The following is a 17,923-nucleotide window of genomic DNA, read 5'->3' on the forward strand; positions in this document are numbered from 1 at the left end:
TTTTGGTCTGTAAAGTGACATGCAGTTTAATTGTATGCTGAGGTCGCACTTACTTTAATACCATGTTCCCGTCCGTATATTGTCGTTTGCGCGGCTAAACCGTATCGCCTTCTGCGGCTGTTACGAAAGCCGGAGATGTCACCGAACTTTCGTTTATTTTCTTTCCAATAAGTATGAGTGGACTCACCGTTCCCGAAGCTCCTCGGCAGGTAAGCTTGAACTTCAAGACGCTCTGAGGATCGGGCTGCAAAAAGGGTGGAGCAGGATTCTCGTCAATTATGAATGTGCCCTTGCGAATCTTCCGCAAATAGTGCGCACCAATGGTGTGGGCATGTTCTATGTTGCGAATTCATATATATATAGTCACGCAATTGTGCTCGATACATAATTATTTCTCCAAGCGAGTTTCTCTTCTGTCCGTACGACTGTAATGCGTTAAGTAATACAACCTGACACACACGTTCTTCCGCAGCGCGCGTGCTCGTTTGTAACAAAAAAAAAGAAAAACCGACCCAATTTCTGCAAGGGTGGTGGCGTCACAATAGAGACAAGAAGCACGTGTGCAAAGGCGACGACGAAACTGGTTAGTTCTCAGTGTGCTCAAAGTTGACCAAAACAATGGCCGTAATCAAGCCATTTTTCTGCTGGTGCAGCGATCCCTCATTTCTCTTTCTTTTGTGTTTCTCAAAGCGGATTCCACTGCACTCCCTTTGCTCTTCCAACGCCTTCTGATAAAGGGTTCGTGGTTGCGTGAGAAGCAGCTCCATTCACGTCTTTGCTCTTTCAGCTTGCACCGCGGCGACGTGCTCGTTGTCCCTGCGTGCATTGTCTTATCACGCAAACCGCGAGTGCGCCTAAGAGCTGTTGTTTAAGCCCTCCTCGAAAGTTGTCCCGAATACCGCCGTGCGCAATATAGAGGGCCGGCTGGCCCACGGGAATTTATTAAAGGCTTATGAGGGTTAATGGGTGCGCGAGATCACGCCACTTAGGCGCCATGGGAATAGGCGCCGCGTTCATCACGCCCCATCACTCCCTGGCTGGAACGCTCGGTGCACAGCCGTCCCCCGGTCACACGACCCGACCCGATTTTGCTTTTGAGAGTGGCTTCAAAATGACCTCCCCAAGACGTAATCTTTGAGCCTCGACGTTGAGCTGGTGTGCACCCAGGCTTGAAAAGCCCACAGCTCAGCTTGCCGTAAAAAGTGCTGCTCATTGCGTAAGTGGAATCGAACTATACTTTATGGCGTACCAGGCTTAATTAAGATAACGTTTCGGCTGTATGAGATGTTGGTGCTCACACAGCTTTGAAAATTGTTTCGCGGTGCTTTTAAGAAACGTGACGCATGCGATGTGACATTAGATATACAATTAATTCGTGCGGTTTCACCGGGGCAGATTTCGCTCCACGAGTCCGAAAAGAGGTGGAAATAGGAGCATAAAGCTATATGAACGAGTTCACTTTGGTACATGTCTGTGGCGTAACATGTGAGTTGATGGGACAGTTTTGTCACAAGACACGATTCTGCAGGTATACCTCTTCTTTGAGTGCGCGAATCACCGGCCTGTAACGCACATACGAGTTGTGCGATCTAAGCGAGAATTTCTCCTGTGCCTGTAGTGGCGGCAATAAACACCCCATCGCTAGCATCCTCAACAACTGAAAAAAAAAAAAAAAAACGAATGACTGAATAAAATGCATGAAGGGAGAGAGATTTCGAGCTGTTAGAGCTTGGCACTCCTGGGCGTGATTAATATTCGTGCTCGCAAGCGATTTATGTTATACCATGCTGCAAGCCGCAGCCCCAGCCCTACATTACCATCGGCTCGAGAGAATTGCGCGAATGCATGTTTCATGAATCGTGCGGCAAGCACCGAACAAAGAGATAGTAGGGAAACCGCTGCCTTCCGTGGAACGCGGGGACCGTAAGCGTATAGGCTCTAGTTTATTGGGCGCATGCATCTTTATTAGCGCATCACGGATTGTTTAGCCTCCGAGAACCCCTTTACCAGGCGTTTTATTTGGACGAGGTGGAATGTCGGAGAGTCTAGGTGTAGTGCGGGCTTTGCGAGCGATTAGCACCAAGACCACAGACGCACTTTCGAGCCAGACAGCACTCACGAACACAAGGTCATACGAGAGATTAAAAGGCTCTCGAAGCAGCCTCGTACTCTACTGAGACAGATAGGTCCAGGTGCTGCCGTTAATATAGTGCCCAACTGCAAGTGTTAGGGATGAGATATGAAATGTCTAGTACATGCACAACACGGGTGCGCGCAAGCAGGCGCATGCTATTATTCGTGGACACAATGTATACAAATTATTCATCACGAAATGGAGGCCCAGCCTACCGAAAGAACTCCCACTCAGTTGAGGTGAGAGTAGTGCTTTGAATGCACCGCTTAGGGGCCATCGATTGTGCAAGGGACTTACCCGGTCTACCAGGTCTTCCAGCGACTTGGCGACTTTGATGGAGACAGTGCGGTCGTCGATGTCCTCGTGTCGGAAATAGTTGATATCACTTAAGCTGTTGTCCATTGCTTCAACGCGTAGGTCTCGTCGTGGATGCACTTCCACCCTGAAGACTTCTTGTCCTGGACAAGCGCAGAAATAAAAAAGAAGCAAAATATTACCTTTCACCCGGCGTTCTTAAGCAGGTGCGCATGTGAAATGCAATTTTATGTGAATCGCTCCCGACATACGTTAGTTGGTTGGTTGCTCAACAGCTTGGCGCAACCCACTCAGGGGGATAGGCCATGAATCAGACGGTGCCTTGCTTATTAGACCAATTCACTTATTGAAGGAAATAATTTATTTCATAAGGCATTACAGGTAATACTTTAAACTTATAGGATTTCAAAATAACAAAACAAAAGAACGACATACATTTCTAACACCAACCTTCATCTTTCTCTTCGTCTAGATTAACATGATATCAAAAGAAACTGTCCTGTGCTGTTTGTTTGTTGATTTTTGCTGTGCGTTTTATTTCGTGATAGACGGCAAAATATTCTGTCGTGACCACCTTCACTTGCATACGTGTTCGATGTTCATTATTGGCTTTTAAATAGGCACTCTATTGATATTGCATTTACATAAGAATGACATCAAGTACACAGATTGTACTACAGGTAAAAGTTCACCAAGTAAAACTCTCAAAATCTCGTACGAGTGTTTTTCTCTCTCATTTATTTAAAATACAACCCAACAAAAAATCTCTGAATATGACTTGTATGAAATCCGCATACAACAAAATGAGGCTGATGCATCGTTGGCCGCTTACCCGCATAAACGAGTTAACAATGACGCGCATGATATCGGCCGGTCGAAGTCTTTATTACGTCGTTCATTGGAGCCACAAAGTTATTTTTGTGCTCGATAAATTTGGAAAAAAAAGGTACGAAAGAGTTCCGCCACCAGCTCCTTTTGTCGCTGCCGTCGGCTCCCAGAGACGGGCGAGTGACGAAGACGAAAGCCGAGGTTCGCCTCGTGACAGAACGTGCGCTCGCTATTTGACCCCGGCACGCAGGCACGCCCTCATTCCATTTCCGATTTCGAAGCCGGGTACGGTCGGTCGTCTTCTGTGCGGCCAGCCAAGGGCAAAGCGAGGCGGAATCTGCTAGGACCTGTCTCTACCCCTCCCTACCAGAAGAAACCATCGCAACCACGTGAGGAGGCCTCCGCCACGCCAGCCCTTGGCCAAAATTTTCTTTTTTTTTCTTCTACTTCGAAAAAATGGCTGCACGCAGGCGACGCACCGACATGGCCTCAATCCCGGACTACTACCGCATATTGGGCGTCAGCCGCAATGCCACACCATCGGACATCACCAAGGCGTACAAGGCACTCGCCCTGCAGTGGCACCCGGACAAGTACCAGGGCAGCAAGGAGAAGGCGGAGCGTATGTTTCGCCTCATCTCGGAGGCTCACAGCGTTCTCAGCAACAGTTCGTCCAGGGAGCGCTATGACTACCGCCTCCAAAAGAACACGATCCAAGCGATTCCACCGACTCCTTCAAGCTCTGTTCGAGCCTACTGCTACGTCGTGCCTCCCTACCCCCGCCCTAGTCCTGCTCCCCAGCCGTCATGCTCGTACACGACTCAACATAACTCATTGGCCACCATCCCACAGTACTCCATGACCAGCCTGCACGGATCGACACCCCAGCAGCGCCAGCCAGTGGTGAACTACAACATGTTCGAGCCCTCTACGTCGCAGTTCGTTCCTGTGACAACGTACCTGCCAAAGCAGGCAATGTCCATGACAACCTACGTGCCCACATCATCGGCATCCACGCCGTATTATGAGACTCCTCCCACAACGACCAACGTATCAGTGCTGCAACTACCATTGGACTACGAGCGTCAGACTTCTACCCGCATCATACAGGGGAAACGCATGGACCTCGAGGTGATCAAGGAGAATGCCGCAGAGATTATGAACGTCTACGAGGACGGAGTGCTTACCCAGAGCACCTTTCGACGCACCCGTCCACGCCCGTCCTAGACTTCAATCATGGAGACAAGAAGAGGGATTCAACTGCAGCTGAAAAATCGCGCAAGTCCTCAACTGAAGGTTCGTGGGACTTTGAAAGATTGCCGTGGGAGAAAGAGCTCTACGTTGGACTCGGCGAGGGGGGTGGGGGGACTCTTGAAAAAGTTTGTCACAAAATAAAGGGAGTCAGCCAAACTCGTCGAGAGTTCTGGTGGTGTCATGTGGTTTCACAGAGTTGAGAATTCCCATGTAACATGTAGTTACCGAGAGGAAATCTCAACCACTATTGTGCTGAATACAGTTTTAGGGAAGACGGTCCGCCGGTGAGAGATAGCACTTAGACTAGATACCTCTTGCGAACGCGGTTTCGCGTGCTTGCCTATTTGGGCATGGCTCAGTGTACCGGTCTTTGTGTTGGGCTCGAGAGTGGCCGGTAAACGGTAATCGCTTCTATTGCTCGCCCGACTGCTTCCCAACAGTAAGTTCGCGCTTGTCCAGAAATTCTGCACAGCCCCAGCAACGCATTCGCCGAGTGCATCTCGTAACGCCAAGAGGCGTCGTGTTTAGCCTTAATCACCTGCCCCGTGCTATCGACGTCTTCGAGAAGGCTGCCGCTGAACACCGTGCCTTCAATGCGTCCTTCCACGCGTGTGTTAGAACTTTCTAGAAGCCGTTCTGTTTTGGAGGTTGGCTGAGACGCGTTGGAGCCAGACACACAAGTGATGCTACCGCACTCGTGAACATCACAAAAGCAAGCGTTTTATTAAGAGACGCCCGTCCCGGCAGTCTCCGGTGCGGGCAGAGCCACCAGACAGCTGACATTAACACAGGCGACACCATAACAGAAGTCGACATCATTTCACGTCACCCCGCCCTGTAGAGAACGGCGAGAGCCCTCAGTGTGGGATATGGCGTCGAGCAGCCGCAGAGCAACTCGATTCCGACGAGAAAAGGAGTTTGGTTTTCACTACAGCGGCCTTGAAGACCCTGCTACCAGTCCGATGTCCCCGTTTTTCCTATCATGTTTGTTTGTAGCCTAGAAACCATGGGACATACCCACTCTGGGAGATTGGCCAAGAAGACCTATAGTATAGTATGAATGGTAACTGCACTATTGCTTACAAAAAAAAAGCGTTCCAAGAAAGAAGACATTCTGAAAAAAGTAAAGAACCAGAGAGTGAGGATCAAATAAGCATTATTTCATACTAACGACACTCTGATTTTTGGAGCCGACCAGTCAGTTGAGTTTGCCAAACCCGACTAGTTTCGGATGTATGACTTATATTTAGGCACATTTTAAAAATTTCTTCCAGACTCATTTTTGTCTCTTTTTTTCGAGTATTTGTTGAAGTGGGCATTATGATGAAACACGTTTAGTAGCTTGAATAAATTTACACACCGCATAAAATACATCTCTGTGACAATGTCCCTAAACGGAGGCAGCGAAATTTAGAACAGTTTCTGCGGTTAAACTTAAACCTAGCTTCTCAAACGGAATAGCTAGTAGTCTTTTCCTAACGACTGCATAGTTACGACATGACACAAAATAATGTTCAAATGTTTTCGATTCTTCGCAGAACGGACAAAGATGTATACCAGCGTCAGACCAGCTCTGTATAAATAAAAGTTTAATGGGGGGACACGGCATGGGAATCTGGAGATAATAACTATAATATTTTCGATTGACTTCTTTGAGGTTTCCATGAAAATTTGAGGTGCGTGTAATCTGTCTTTGGGATGTTTTCGAACCTGTCTGTATAAACAGCAAATTTTAAATATCTAATCTCTTCTAAGTATTCCAACTCTAGAAGTAGTGAAATGATTGGTCTATCAAAATATGCTCACGCTAAAGAATCTGCCAGTTCATTCAATCGCGACTCGCAGGGACCTGGGACCTACACTAATTTCAGGAATTTGAACTGTGGTGGTACTAATGTACAGAACTCAACTATAGGAGCTCGAGATTCTTCTGAGAATGTAAGGAGCTGCACACAACGAAAGTGAATCTGTTATGATGATTACATTGATTTCGTTCGAAGGAAGCTTTTGAAGTGCTAAAATAATAGCTATTAGCTCGGCTTCAAATATAGGAGTAAAAATCTGGAAGGCTCACTGAGAAAGACCAGCTGAGGTTTTGTTTTGTTCTGTCGCCTGGAAGATCTTGGCTCATTCCCACAAGGGCGATTGGCCACGCTGTACTTTATAACGTAAATCGAGGCCGAGGTAATCAGAGGCACTTGCTCTCGTTCTGGTCGCCTAGAAGATATTGGCTCATACCCACAAGGGGGATTGGCCACACTGTACCTTATAATATAAATTTTTTATGCAATGCTTGCTAAAAGAGAGCGAAATCAGGTAAGAACATTAACAGCGTTCCTTAAAAAAAGGTGAAAAAGACTAAAGAATTCGATAAACCAGAATATATAAAAAATTTGCAAAAAAGAAGAAGTGGGACAAAGAATTGAATTCATTCCGTCTACTTTAACGTCCTCTCCTGCGAGCCCACCGCGAAAACATGTCCAAGAAAACGCTTTACCTTCGCCTGAAAATTTTTCATAAATTGCGTGCCTCCGTAGTGGGTATGCAATGGTTCATAGAAGAAGGCAGAAACAGCATAAGGATTACTTACCGATTCTTAGCAGTTTAAAAGCCTGAATGCGTTCTAACATTGTGCCATTGGCAAACCAGGTAATATGATGGAATGTTACCAGGGAAAAAAAATCCTGTGGTTTGATACAAGTGAAGATGGCCGGAAAACTAGCAGTTGTAGGATGCCATCAAGAGCTCGATAGCCAAATAAGACATGTCGCTACGAGAGCCCAAAACGATGAGTCTTTTTCATTTATTTATTTTTTCAGCTTGCCGCTGCCTAAATCCCCAGGCGTGGCATTCTAACACGCATAACAACAGCGCCGCGTGAGGGCGCTGCGTTTTAGCTGTTAACATTGTGACATTTCGCTTTCGTTGACTCGAAGATGGAAGTCGTCTTATTTTCTTCTAAGTCAATCTATCAAACCTGCTCCACCCACTTGCGTAAGCTTTCTGCAACTAACGTGGTTTTGCAAGCATCCAAGATGGGTGGGGCATTCTAAGCTTTCTGCACCTTGCATTGTTTTACCTTGCCTCAGGGATCGGCCTGCCTTGAACAAATAAATGTGTCGTATGATGACGTCCCCAAGTAAGGTCACAATGGTTTCGTGATGACGCCACAAATTTTCGCTATATGACGTCATCACGCGATTATTTCTTGCACCGCTTCTGTTAATGCCGTCGAGGGGGATGCCTTTCATTTTCGCGTTTTAGGCATCTGGGTTTTGTACCTTTAAATAATGCCGCAAGTTTTAGTCTAGTAGGCTCACTGTAACCGCTATTCACTTTGGCAGACCACTCGGTACACGAGGTTGCCGAGGAGGATGCAAGGCGTGTGGATGACCCCACCTCGCAAATATTGATTATGAAACTAGTCACGGCCGATGCTTTCAAATGTCTTCAAACGAGCGAAAGAGTTACCGCTAAATTTTACCAACAGGTTTGCCAGAAAAGCCTTTCATAACGTGCTTGTGTAGTTTACTTTTACATCATGCTTTCCGAGTGGTGGCAGAGAAGTACCATAGTCAAATTTATCTCGGGTTAAGGTGTATACATCGTAACCGACGCCAGCAGACTGTATCATCGCCCTGACATCACTTGCACATAACAATAATTTGATTCACTTTCATTTTTTTTCTCATCGTATGTACACTATTTTTGTTTGCCAGGTCCCTGTAATAACGGAGGTGAAGCATGCCATTAGAACGAAGCGTAAGAAAGAATAAGAGTAGCTTTCAAATGGAATGTTTTCAAGTTGTCGGGGCCATCTTTCCAGAAGTCTCCTTCAGAACCATTTCTCAACAGGTTAACGTACCTTTGAAGTTCGTACTAGAGGCGTACGAACTTCAAGAGAACGAAAGAAGTTTATATCGTGCTAAATGTGGTTCAAACTCATAATCCGGCTTGATATAATGGGCAGGGGTATTGCTGTTTAAGGAAACCTATGTCTCGTACAGCGCATCAAACAACGTGCGAGGCTTCTGCTTTTACAGATGCCTCCAAAGCCGCGGACAGAGTTGAATAAGGGGTCTCAGGTTTTTGTTGTGTATAGTGGCTGTGGTGCCATTGTCTTGCTGAGTGCAGCACAGAATGGTTCACTGAAATATTTAGGGTCTAAGTTTGGTTAAAGATGCTGTTACTCCACTGATATTATCTTGATATTACTATGTTCTGAATGATCTCCCTAAATTTTAGCTGAACCGGCCCGGCCAGGTCACTTCCTTACTGTACTGTGTCCGCAATTATTACAGGACAACCGACGCTCTTTGCTTCACGTAGCCGCTTGAAGTCTTGAGGAAAGGGTTTAACAAACGTCACTTTGTAGATTAGGACTGGATCTGCTTCATTTCTCCCCCAGCGCTTCTCTGACACAACTCTCGATATCAACCAGACATAAATTTGCTGGGCATGTAGTACTTTTTATTAATTGTAAACAATTTCCAGATTAACTTCGTTTTCATCGTCTTCCCCAGTGCTTTTGGTACTACCGCTTAAATTCAGTTTTTTTTTTTTTTTGCCGTTGGTCTGTGCATTGAAGTTTACTTGAGCCTTCACCTCAGTGTCAACGCTTATAATATGTACGTTTAACTTAGCATTTCTGATTTTTTTGTTCATTATTTAATAAATTTTGAAATGTCGCGGTGATATAGAAACCATTAAAACGTTTGACTGTGTACAGCTACTGTGAGGAATTGTATTTTATGAGAATCCAAGTGTGCATTTTAAAATAATAAATTATGCCGTAAAGTACCAATAAACAATCTCTGAGGTGAACAACACTAATCAAATGGATTCGCAGACCTTGGTTTGGCAGATGTGTAAGGACAGGAGAAAAAAAATTCAACAAAGCCACTTTCAGGATAACGTGCCTGGTCTGAATGTACAAGTACATAATTATTGAACTCTATCCTTTATTTGGTTTTCTTCCCTATCTTAATAAGTCATTATTTATTAATCCGAATTGTCTTTGAATTTATCCATGAACAATTTTGGGACACTCCTTTATTGTGGGTATGAGTCATAAAAGAAGAAAGTCATAATCATCAAATGGTTACAATAAAAGTAATTTTAGACACTGCGTCAAGCATGTGGCTCAACATTACACTCGACGCATTGTACCATGTTTACTGTTTACGCAATACACTAAAAAAATTATCATTAGTGTCACTCCGGTGCTCGCAGAACGGCTAAGCTTCTTCGCTTTCTTCTTCCATTTGAGTTCTACTCTTGCGTTCTGTAAGCCGTCCGAGCTTCATTTGTTTCGTTCGCGTTCCTTAGGTGACTTCTCAGGCAAGTGCAACACGCATCGGGGCATTTGATGCGAAGATTATTCGTTGTAGTGTCACTAAATTCTCAGCTATAAATGGTAAGATGTGATGCTTCGCGAGCCGCCAGCAGCGCCACCATCTAAAAACCATAAGCCTTTTAGTTAAGATCCTGCCGCCCGGTTCTTGGCCGATCCCCCTTTGTGGGTGTGCGCCAGAGTATCAAGGATCATCATCATCATCATCTAAATTCTTGCTGTAGAACAGCGTTCGTATCCCTCAGCTGATCAGCCAGGCGCCCCAAAATTCTACATCTGGGCTAGCTTCTGTGACACGTCGCGAATCCCGCCAGCAGCACGATGCTCGACTACTACAAAATCCTGGGCGTCCAGCAAACGGCCCCACTGGAGGAGATCAGGAGGGCCTACCGGCGGATGTGCCTGCGCTGGCACCCAGACAAGAACCCGGACAACAAGGAGAGGGCCGAGCAGAACTTCCGCAGCGTGGCGCAGGCCTACCAGACGCTGTCGGACGACAAGAAGCGCCGGGACTACGACCACCAGTGTGCCCTTCTGAGTGGCCGTGTTCGCCATCCGCCTCAGAGGCAGGCAGCCCTGAGCACCTACATGACGCTCGAGAAACTGATCAAGGCTATCCACTCCGCAGGTCCTGGGAGGCTGGTCCGGCGACCCCGGGCTGCTCTAGAGCGAGTGCGTCCTCGTGCACGTCCACGTCTTCGGCCCACAAGCCGTCCGGTACTCGGCGCCACGGCGGCGTCCACGCGGCCATCCGGGTCGAGACCGGCACGGACGGGTTCCGCATGGTGCACCACTGCACACTAGGCCGCAACGCGGAGCCCACGACCACGCGTCTGACGCAGACCTCGTTTTCTGTGCACAAGCCGGCCTCATCGGCGACGGCAGCACCGGTGGTCGGGCACCACCGGCCCGCCATCCCCACAAGCCGGCCCCGGCTGTTCGAGGTGCGCACGGTCGTCTGTGACGGCGTCCAGAGGGTGTGCTGCTATGAGGACGGGGTCAGGGTGTCCACCGTAGCCCAACCCACGGCCCCCATGCGTCAGGTGAGCACCGCGTAGGTAGCCTGGTCTACCACTTTGTGTTTCGCAATGTGGCAGAAGACACGTGGGTGTCTCGCCAGGGAGGCTTTTTTTATTAATTTTGCCACTGTTTCGCGTGCCTGACATATGGAAAGAACACGTTATCCGGCTGGCTCATTTGCTTAAGATCCACGTGTGCGTTACGTGAATGAAACTGGCATGAAACTTGGCATGGCATGAAACTCCCTTTTTCACTGTTATATCGAGCAGCTTAAGAGTAATGTCATAGTATGGTTCACGGGGTTTAACGTCCCAGTGTGGTCTTTGCTATGGGAGATGCTGTAGGAAAAGGCTCCGGCTAATAAATACCGCATTTTTTTAACACTTTCTAAAGTGGTGCAGTGCACGGCCTTGTATAGCTCTTCACATCCGTCGAAATGCGACCAACGTGGCGGTATCGAACTCTGCGTGAGTCAGCAGCCGAGCAGCATGGCCACTATGCCACCGCGGCGACCGGTTGCTACTCTGAGCTTAGGTAATAGTTAACCAGAATGAATTATCAACATGTTATGGTATTGCCTTGAACACAAAGCCTTCGACGTGTAAAGTTGTAGAGCCTACTGTCAAATATACAAATTAATTACTGTGGTGATAACTGGCTGTTGCGTTTTTTGTTTCGGGATGCAGAGATGATGCGTGAGTGTCGAAGAACTACTGTTTAACTAGACGCTTGCGCAGCGGTATTGGTGTCTTCAAATACGCGCCTAACGATGATGATCGATGCTGCATACATGCCGAGCAAATGCCTTAACCTACAACAAACAAATCAAAAATGAAAATAGTTATAGCGAGAAAAATGGTCGTCACGCCTTCATTTACGATGAATCGGCGTTCGTAAATAAAGCCTCATAGCCCTCTACGCTGTCGGCGCGAAAACATTCATAAATATGGAGGAATGGAGATGCATTATTTGTCGCACATGCCACGACTTCATCTACTTCACTGCTTCAATGTAAAGATATCGCGGCAAAAGTGTAACCCGAAACCATCCAATTCGATCCGCCGTCATCTCTCAATGCCCGTTCATTTATGCTTTCAATCTACATAATCGATCATTTCTTCTTAGCACGTTTAAGGGTTCTAAGGTTGCTGCGTCAAGCGTCTAGTTACGGGGTGCGTTTTTTCAAGATTGGCTCACTTTCTTTGAAGGCTGGAGAAACTCGAACCGCAGTAGTTATCATGAAGGAAATGAATTACGCCACGACTTTTGGCAACTAGAAAAACTTTTTCGCTTAAATCTTTGTATTTAAGGCAAGTTATATAGTTTGGTAGAGTGAAACTTTGGGCTAGTTGCTTTTGCATAATGAAAATTCAGTTGTTATAGTTAGCGCTTGTGTGTGTATCATCTTTAATATCCCCGTGTTGAGCTGTACGTACTTCATTATATAATTTGATTTTGTTAATTATTGACAAATAAGTAGAGTCGTCGAGCTTGCTTAGTGATTACAGTGCTCGCCTGCTGATCCGATAGATGCAAGTTCAATCCCGCCTTGAGTGGTCGCGTTTTCGTAGAGGCGAAATGTTAAAAGACCATGTACTGTGCAATGTTAGTGCACGCCAAACACCGGGTAGTCGAAACATCTGGAGCCCTTCGTTGCGACGTCTCTCATCGATTGAGTCACATTGGGACACCTCGTAAACTAATGGTAAGTAGTCCCCCAGAACTTATCGTGATAAATACTCCTGGTTTCTTAGGAGGGAAGGAAACAATAGGCTGGTTGCATTTTCGTAAATGAAACCAATTTTTCAAAGCTTGGCACCAGTTAGATGAAGTACTTTATATGGTTCAGTGATGTTAGCTTAAAATGGAACATCGGAGGAGAGAATTTGGTGAAGATGATGAGATATACCTACGCTCTGGATGCGTAAAAGCGCCTTCCTTGGACTTGAGGGCGTGAACAGAGCATTGAGCCTATAAGGTAAGCGACAGCTTGAGCAAATACTGATCGCCAATAGTTTGTCATTATTCAGTACAATTTGGTCACTTCTCCTGGACACCAGATGGGCAACGAAGACGAGGGAGCTGGAACCCGGACTCGTGCTAATATTGGTCTCCGCGCTGACACTGGGGTGCCTCTTGATACCCTACGCCGCTAGGCGCTTGCCCGAAACCTCCGTTCAACGGTCACACCGCGATTCGTATGTGTACCGTGGTGAAGCATATATCAACTTGTGCGGAAAGTGACAATTTTATAGTAAAACGTGGACGATTTATTTGATTCCGTTGGTCACACCCTGTCACCGTGTAACCTTGAGTAAGCACGTTCACAAGAGCCAGCACTCTAAGCGACTTGTTAGTCTACCCAGCGCGAAAGTGATGCATGCGCTCGTTTAATTTCTCGACACGGCGTTGCGAAAGAAAGAACCGAGCTTTGCGTTTCTCACAGCAGCTCACCATAATGAGCTTCTTCAGTAGCCAGAATCGGCAGTGTCAACAAAAAATCCTCCAATTTCAGCCACCTCGGCCGCCTTGAATAATAATTAGAGCTTAACAAAAGCCTAGTTACTCGCGCTTGTAAGAAACGTCACCCGTACGGAAAGAGCGTAGCTCTAGGACATCTATATAGTATTGTGTGCGCACGCGCGCACATACACTGAAGCAGCCCGCAAGAACTGAGAGAACAGGGCCTATCGCAGCGTTTTACCTTCGTTTTTTTTTTTTTTTTTTTGTCGCGACTATGATTTTTTTGTGGTTCCGGGTGCAGTCGTCAGGCGTAGTACGCGACACGGCTCTTTTAGATTATTCCACGCGCTGCCCATTTCTATGCAGTTCGGAGTGCTAGCGCACATCAAAACAGGCGTGGGCAAGGACGAATTCCCGCACAGCCTTCGAAAAAAATAATAAAGAAACAAGCGTCGCCTGACTCATAATGCACAGTTAGCAGGAGGAGGTAAGGCGCTGCCTGCCCACGCTGTAGCTCCACGCCGGCTGCTCCAAGAGTCCCGACACGTTTCCAGCTGTGTCGGGATGAACGGTGGCGAGAGAATCCCGCACTTTCTGCGTAATGTCTCACGCATTCCACGACCTTGGCGCTCTCGGCAAAAGGAGCCTCTTTGGAGCGCCAGATAGCAGATTCTGATCTGACTCGGTTCTTTTTCTACGCTACAGAAGAAGAAGAAGAAACGGTGCCAGTTTCCGTGCGTTCGTATAGTCTTTTATTTATTTTATTTTTTTTTCCGCCTTCGGAAAGTTGCCGAGGACCGCACATTGCAGGAAATGCTTCGGCACTCGTTCACGTTTCAGGCCTATATATGAAGAAGTGGGTCCCTGGGGCGTGTAATTCCCGCCCCTTCTTTGTATGCGTCAGATTGCCATAGCATGAAATCCGCCGTCTGAAGTGCGCTCGCGCTCCGCTAAGAACATTCCGCTGAGCGTGCGTGGACGTCAAGGTGCATGTCTTCAGAAGCTCAACTGCAAGAACTCGCCGGGGAAAAAAAAAAAGAAATTGCGCGCGCTCTGAATGACCTCTACGCGTATCTCATGAAATCGAACTATATGATAGCTGACTACACGTGCACTATAGGCGCTGCACAACACGTGCGCCGAATCCTTAGGGATTACATAATGAAAAAAAAACTTATCCACGACCATCCAGAATATGTCATGAGATGGTCGGTGCTGTTGAAAAGATCGGGGGGAGTTAGGGGGATATAATTGAAAAGATCAGGGGGAGTTAGGGGGATATAATTGAAAAAATCGGGGGGAGTTAGGGGGATATAATTGGGCATGCTGTTGGCGATATAAGTCGAAATTCGCAATTTTAAACTGGCGCGAAAAGTCGGGGAAAAAAAGGGGGGTAAATGAAACGGTATGTCGTAAAAACTTGCGTAGAAGAATTCGTATAACTCAAGGATGGAATCACCGGAATTCTGTTCATAGTCAGCTGGTATTTATTGCACCATGCTCATTTTCAAGTGTTAGAGCCTTGGTATATACGCAATAACGCTTCCGTATATTGTGCGAATTTTTAAGGCAAAAAAAAAATGCTGATTAACCGTTGCTTTTGCGCGAACATGTGCAACGACAGACTCGGGGCATCTCTCATGGCTCGTCGGCTCACGTAAGTGTTTTATTCATTTATTTTGATTTATTGCGTGCGTGACCTCGCAAGTGAGTGTACACGAATCGGGAGGTCTACAATTCAACGCATCAGAAAACGTGAAATGCGAGGACATTGGCTGGACTACATCCTTATACAGTTACTCACTCGCCTGTTTCCCGTAAATTCGGGTGCATAATTTCGATGGCGATCACGCGCATCGCCGAAGCGTTCCATTCCCGCTGCAAACTATAGAAAATTCCGACACACGGCCGTATTCCCCGCGCCACCTCTGACCGACAAGCTTAGCGTTGTACTAAAGAGGCGAGTGCAATTAATATTAGTTGGCATCCTCTTTCAGCATGCGTGACCGCTGTAGACGACGCAAAGAGTTCGTGAGAGGTTCCCTTTATTATATTTTCATCACGTTAATCACATGCATCATAATACTGCTGCGTTCACGACAATGCGAAAGGCAGCCAAGTCCTCCTTTCTACTGATGGACTTTCCTTTTCAACGTAATCAGTGTGTGCCTGTTGTCTTTTTTTAAACAAATTTATGTAAGGAGAGGTTGGTGCCAATGCGTTGGCCTGTTGTCTTATTTTTGTTTTCTAGTCTGAGGTGCATCCCGTGGTGCTGACTCATCGGACAAGACGCTGAAGCTTCCGTACTGCAGAAGAAGCTAGAAGACCAGAATTCTCTTACTCCACCGGCCAAGTAATGGGATTCATTGTTCTTTTTTTTTCTGAAACATTCAATAAACAGGGCGCCTTCGTAAACTTTATTGTTTGTTTAGTTAACACTATTGTGAACAATTAATGTCATTTGTAACCTCTTTGGTGAGCAATTTGGAAGTTGGTTTGCGAAACATCGGTGTTTTCGTAGGGGGGCTCAATCACTGCTATCTGATTCATGGCAACCAATTATTTCCAGCAATAATTTTTGATAAGCACAGCGACGGTACGCTTAGGCGCTCTTTTTTTTTTCTCTTTTTCTGCCCGTTCATTCTGGCTAACCAGCTGGGATTGAATATAGCTTACCTTGGGAAAAGGTGGAATAACGTTGATGGTAAAGCGTTGCATAACTTTAGCAGACAATATGACAGGCACGAAACGAATTGTGTGCCGATTTTTTTTTTCATTAACGTCAAAGTAACCTATTGCCTCATAAGACGTATAGCTTCAATGTTGTCCGCCCACGCCTGTTTTGTATATACGGCGAGCAGAGTTAATCGAAAACCTCGCAAAATGACAATCGTACACCCTTTGACTAGAAAGCCGTGGAGTGCGGGGACTTAAATTTCGAAACCCGTGAATTTGGGCCGAGGATTCTTGACCTATAAGATTGCACCACAAAGTATACGCGAGAACTGTCACAAACTTCGTGGTGCAATATGAGGGAGCGTAGTGCTCGAAAGATGATCTGAAAGAAGCAGTGTAGCAGAGCCGCTTTTCAGACACTTATCCTTGACATAAATAGGCGAACCTTAGACACATTTAATAGTCAGCGCTTTTTTCATGCAGGCGACTCTTCACAGAACTGTTTTAGCCCGATAAATAGCTCTGGCAAGCTCGTTAAGTGTAAGCAGAGAAGCGTAGAGCTGTTTTCGTTATCTTTAAAGGTGAGAGAAATTCGGCCGTCGACCAAAGCAGCAACTAAACGAGAAACTCGTCACATGCAATGCCAAAATGCAAAAAAGTGCCGCCATATCCACGAAGTGAATGATGATGAGTGGACGAAGCTCCGGAGGTAAACCTGGTAAACCATGAATCCTCCGTACATATTGCCCTCTCGATTTTATTACAGCGCTTCCCCTAGCGTACGTCGCCGCATTAAATCGAACGATTGCCTTCCACCAATGACACGCGCCATTTGTGACATCATTCATATTTTATAACATCTCGCATCTTTCATCATCAACTACAAGTACCGCCGTCTAGTTTATAACATCTTGCATCTTTTCATTATTAGCTAGAAGTACCACCATCTAGCGAACACTGCAAGAACTAAACGAGAGGTGGCTACATACAGGGGACGAACAGCCCACGCCTTGAAGAGCTTCGCCCCTAAAAAAAAACGACAACAATAGAGATGATGCAAAGAGACGGTGAAATAACATTACGAACGCATACATACAGGGGACGCGTGATAGATAACGTCGCGATAGCTATAACGACGTGGTAGCTCACGTCAGCACGCGAAAACGGCACCATGTATAAGCTTTGCCGGCATAGATAAAGATAGCATAAACGACTCGCTGAGCTTGATACACTGTCTGGTGTTTAGCCTACATAGGCCGGTCTTGTTCCATTCAATACTCGTCGCTGGGCCTTCCTCGGTTATTATGTAGTCTTTTTCGGGGCGAGTTAAGTCCACTGTGTCGAGCATGCCCGCGTATATCGCTCCTGATTCGACACCGTGATACAAACAGCTGAGTACGCGATTCGGGTATAAGAACTACGGCATTCTAACCCGCCTCTTATCCGCGTAATGAACATGACTCGCCCCGAGCTACTCTACTCTTGCCTGATCCTTGCCCACAAATCTTCCGTGTGCAATCGTTGCTCAAGGCTCCTGCTGCCGTATTCCGGCTTTGGCGCGACTCAAGCGGGAGCGCTTTTTCCGAGAACGTCTTTTAGCTCGCAATTCCATTGCATCGCATCATTATTCTAATGCGCTCTCGCGCTCATCCAACTGCCGGCGAAGAGAGTTGGCTTGGTCCGTTACGCATCGCACAGCTCGTGGAGGAGCGACCACTTCTCCTAAATAGCGCTGGCTCTTGTTATCTCGGCTCGTGCCTTTAAGCGATCCAGCGTTGTAGAAGCGCGCGTGTAACGCAATGCCTTGATGCGTACGCGAGGGACCTAAAACTATAGAGTGGTCGCTAAAACCCTTTTGGGTCCCCGCCCTTCCAGTGGGC

At 46.6% G+C, this 17,923-nt stretch overlaps 4 protein-coding genes across 6 annotated transcripts in view; 3 read left to right on the forward strand and 1 right to left on the reverse strand.

The window, feature by feature from the left end:
* LOC142776207 (uncharacterized) overlaps positions 1-15,787 on the forward strand; it is a 66,996-nt gene extending 51,209 nt beyond the window's left edge. The window contains exons 2-3 of the mRNA XM_075879439.1: positions 10,513-10,927; positions 15,619-15,787. Coding sequence (XP_075735554.1) covers positions 10,513-10,927; positions 15,619-15,663 — 460 coding nt within the window. The 3' untranslated portion in view covers positions 15,664-15,787. The remainder of the gene's footprint in view (positions 1-10,512; positions 10,928-15,618) is intronic.
* The window catches only part of LOC119161333 (protocadherin Fat 3), a 353,600-nt gene that overhangs the window by 173,337 nt on the left and 162,340 nt on the right, over positions 1-17,923 (reverse strand). For all 3 annotated transcript variants that reach the window (XM_075879438.1, XM_037413746.2, XM_037413745.2), the window contains exons 4-5: positions 2,432-2,592; positions 188-244 (exon numbers count right to left, since the gene is read on the reverse strand). In XM_075879438.1, the coding sequence (XP_075735553.1) occupies positions 188-244; positions 2,432-2,592 (218 nt within the window). The remainder of the gene's footprint in view (positions 1-187; positions 245-2,431; positions 2,593-17,923) is intronic.
* LOC142777195 (uncharacterized) lies at positions 3,511-4,678 on the forward strand. Its single transcript, XM_075881514.1, has one exon. It carries the CDS (start codon positions 3,734-3,736, stop codon positions 4,502-4,504), a length of 771 nt encoding a protein of 256 aa, XP_075737629.1. The 5' UTR covers positions 3,511-3,733; the 3' UTR covers positions 4,505-4,678.
* LOC142777001 (dnaJ homolog subfamily B member 8-like) lies at positions 10,066-10,493 on the forward strand (the record flags this gene model as incomplete). The annotated part of the gene is made up of 1 exon (XM_075881307.1): positions 10,066-10,493. A coding segment is annotated over exon 1 (288 nt), but the record flags the coding sequence as incomplete, so codon positions are not given.

This window comes from Rhipicephalus microplus, chromosome X, assembly GCF_043290135.1.
Source record: "Rhipicephalus microplus isolate Deutch F79 chromosome X, USDA_Rmic, whole genome shotgun sequence".
In the NCBI taxonomy this organism is placed as follows: Eukaryota; Metazoa; Arthropoda; class Arachnida; order Ixodida; family Ixodidae; genus Rhipicephalus; species Rhipicephalus microplus.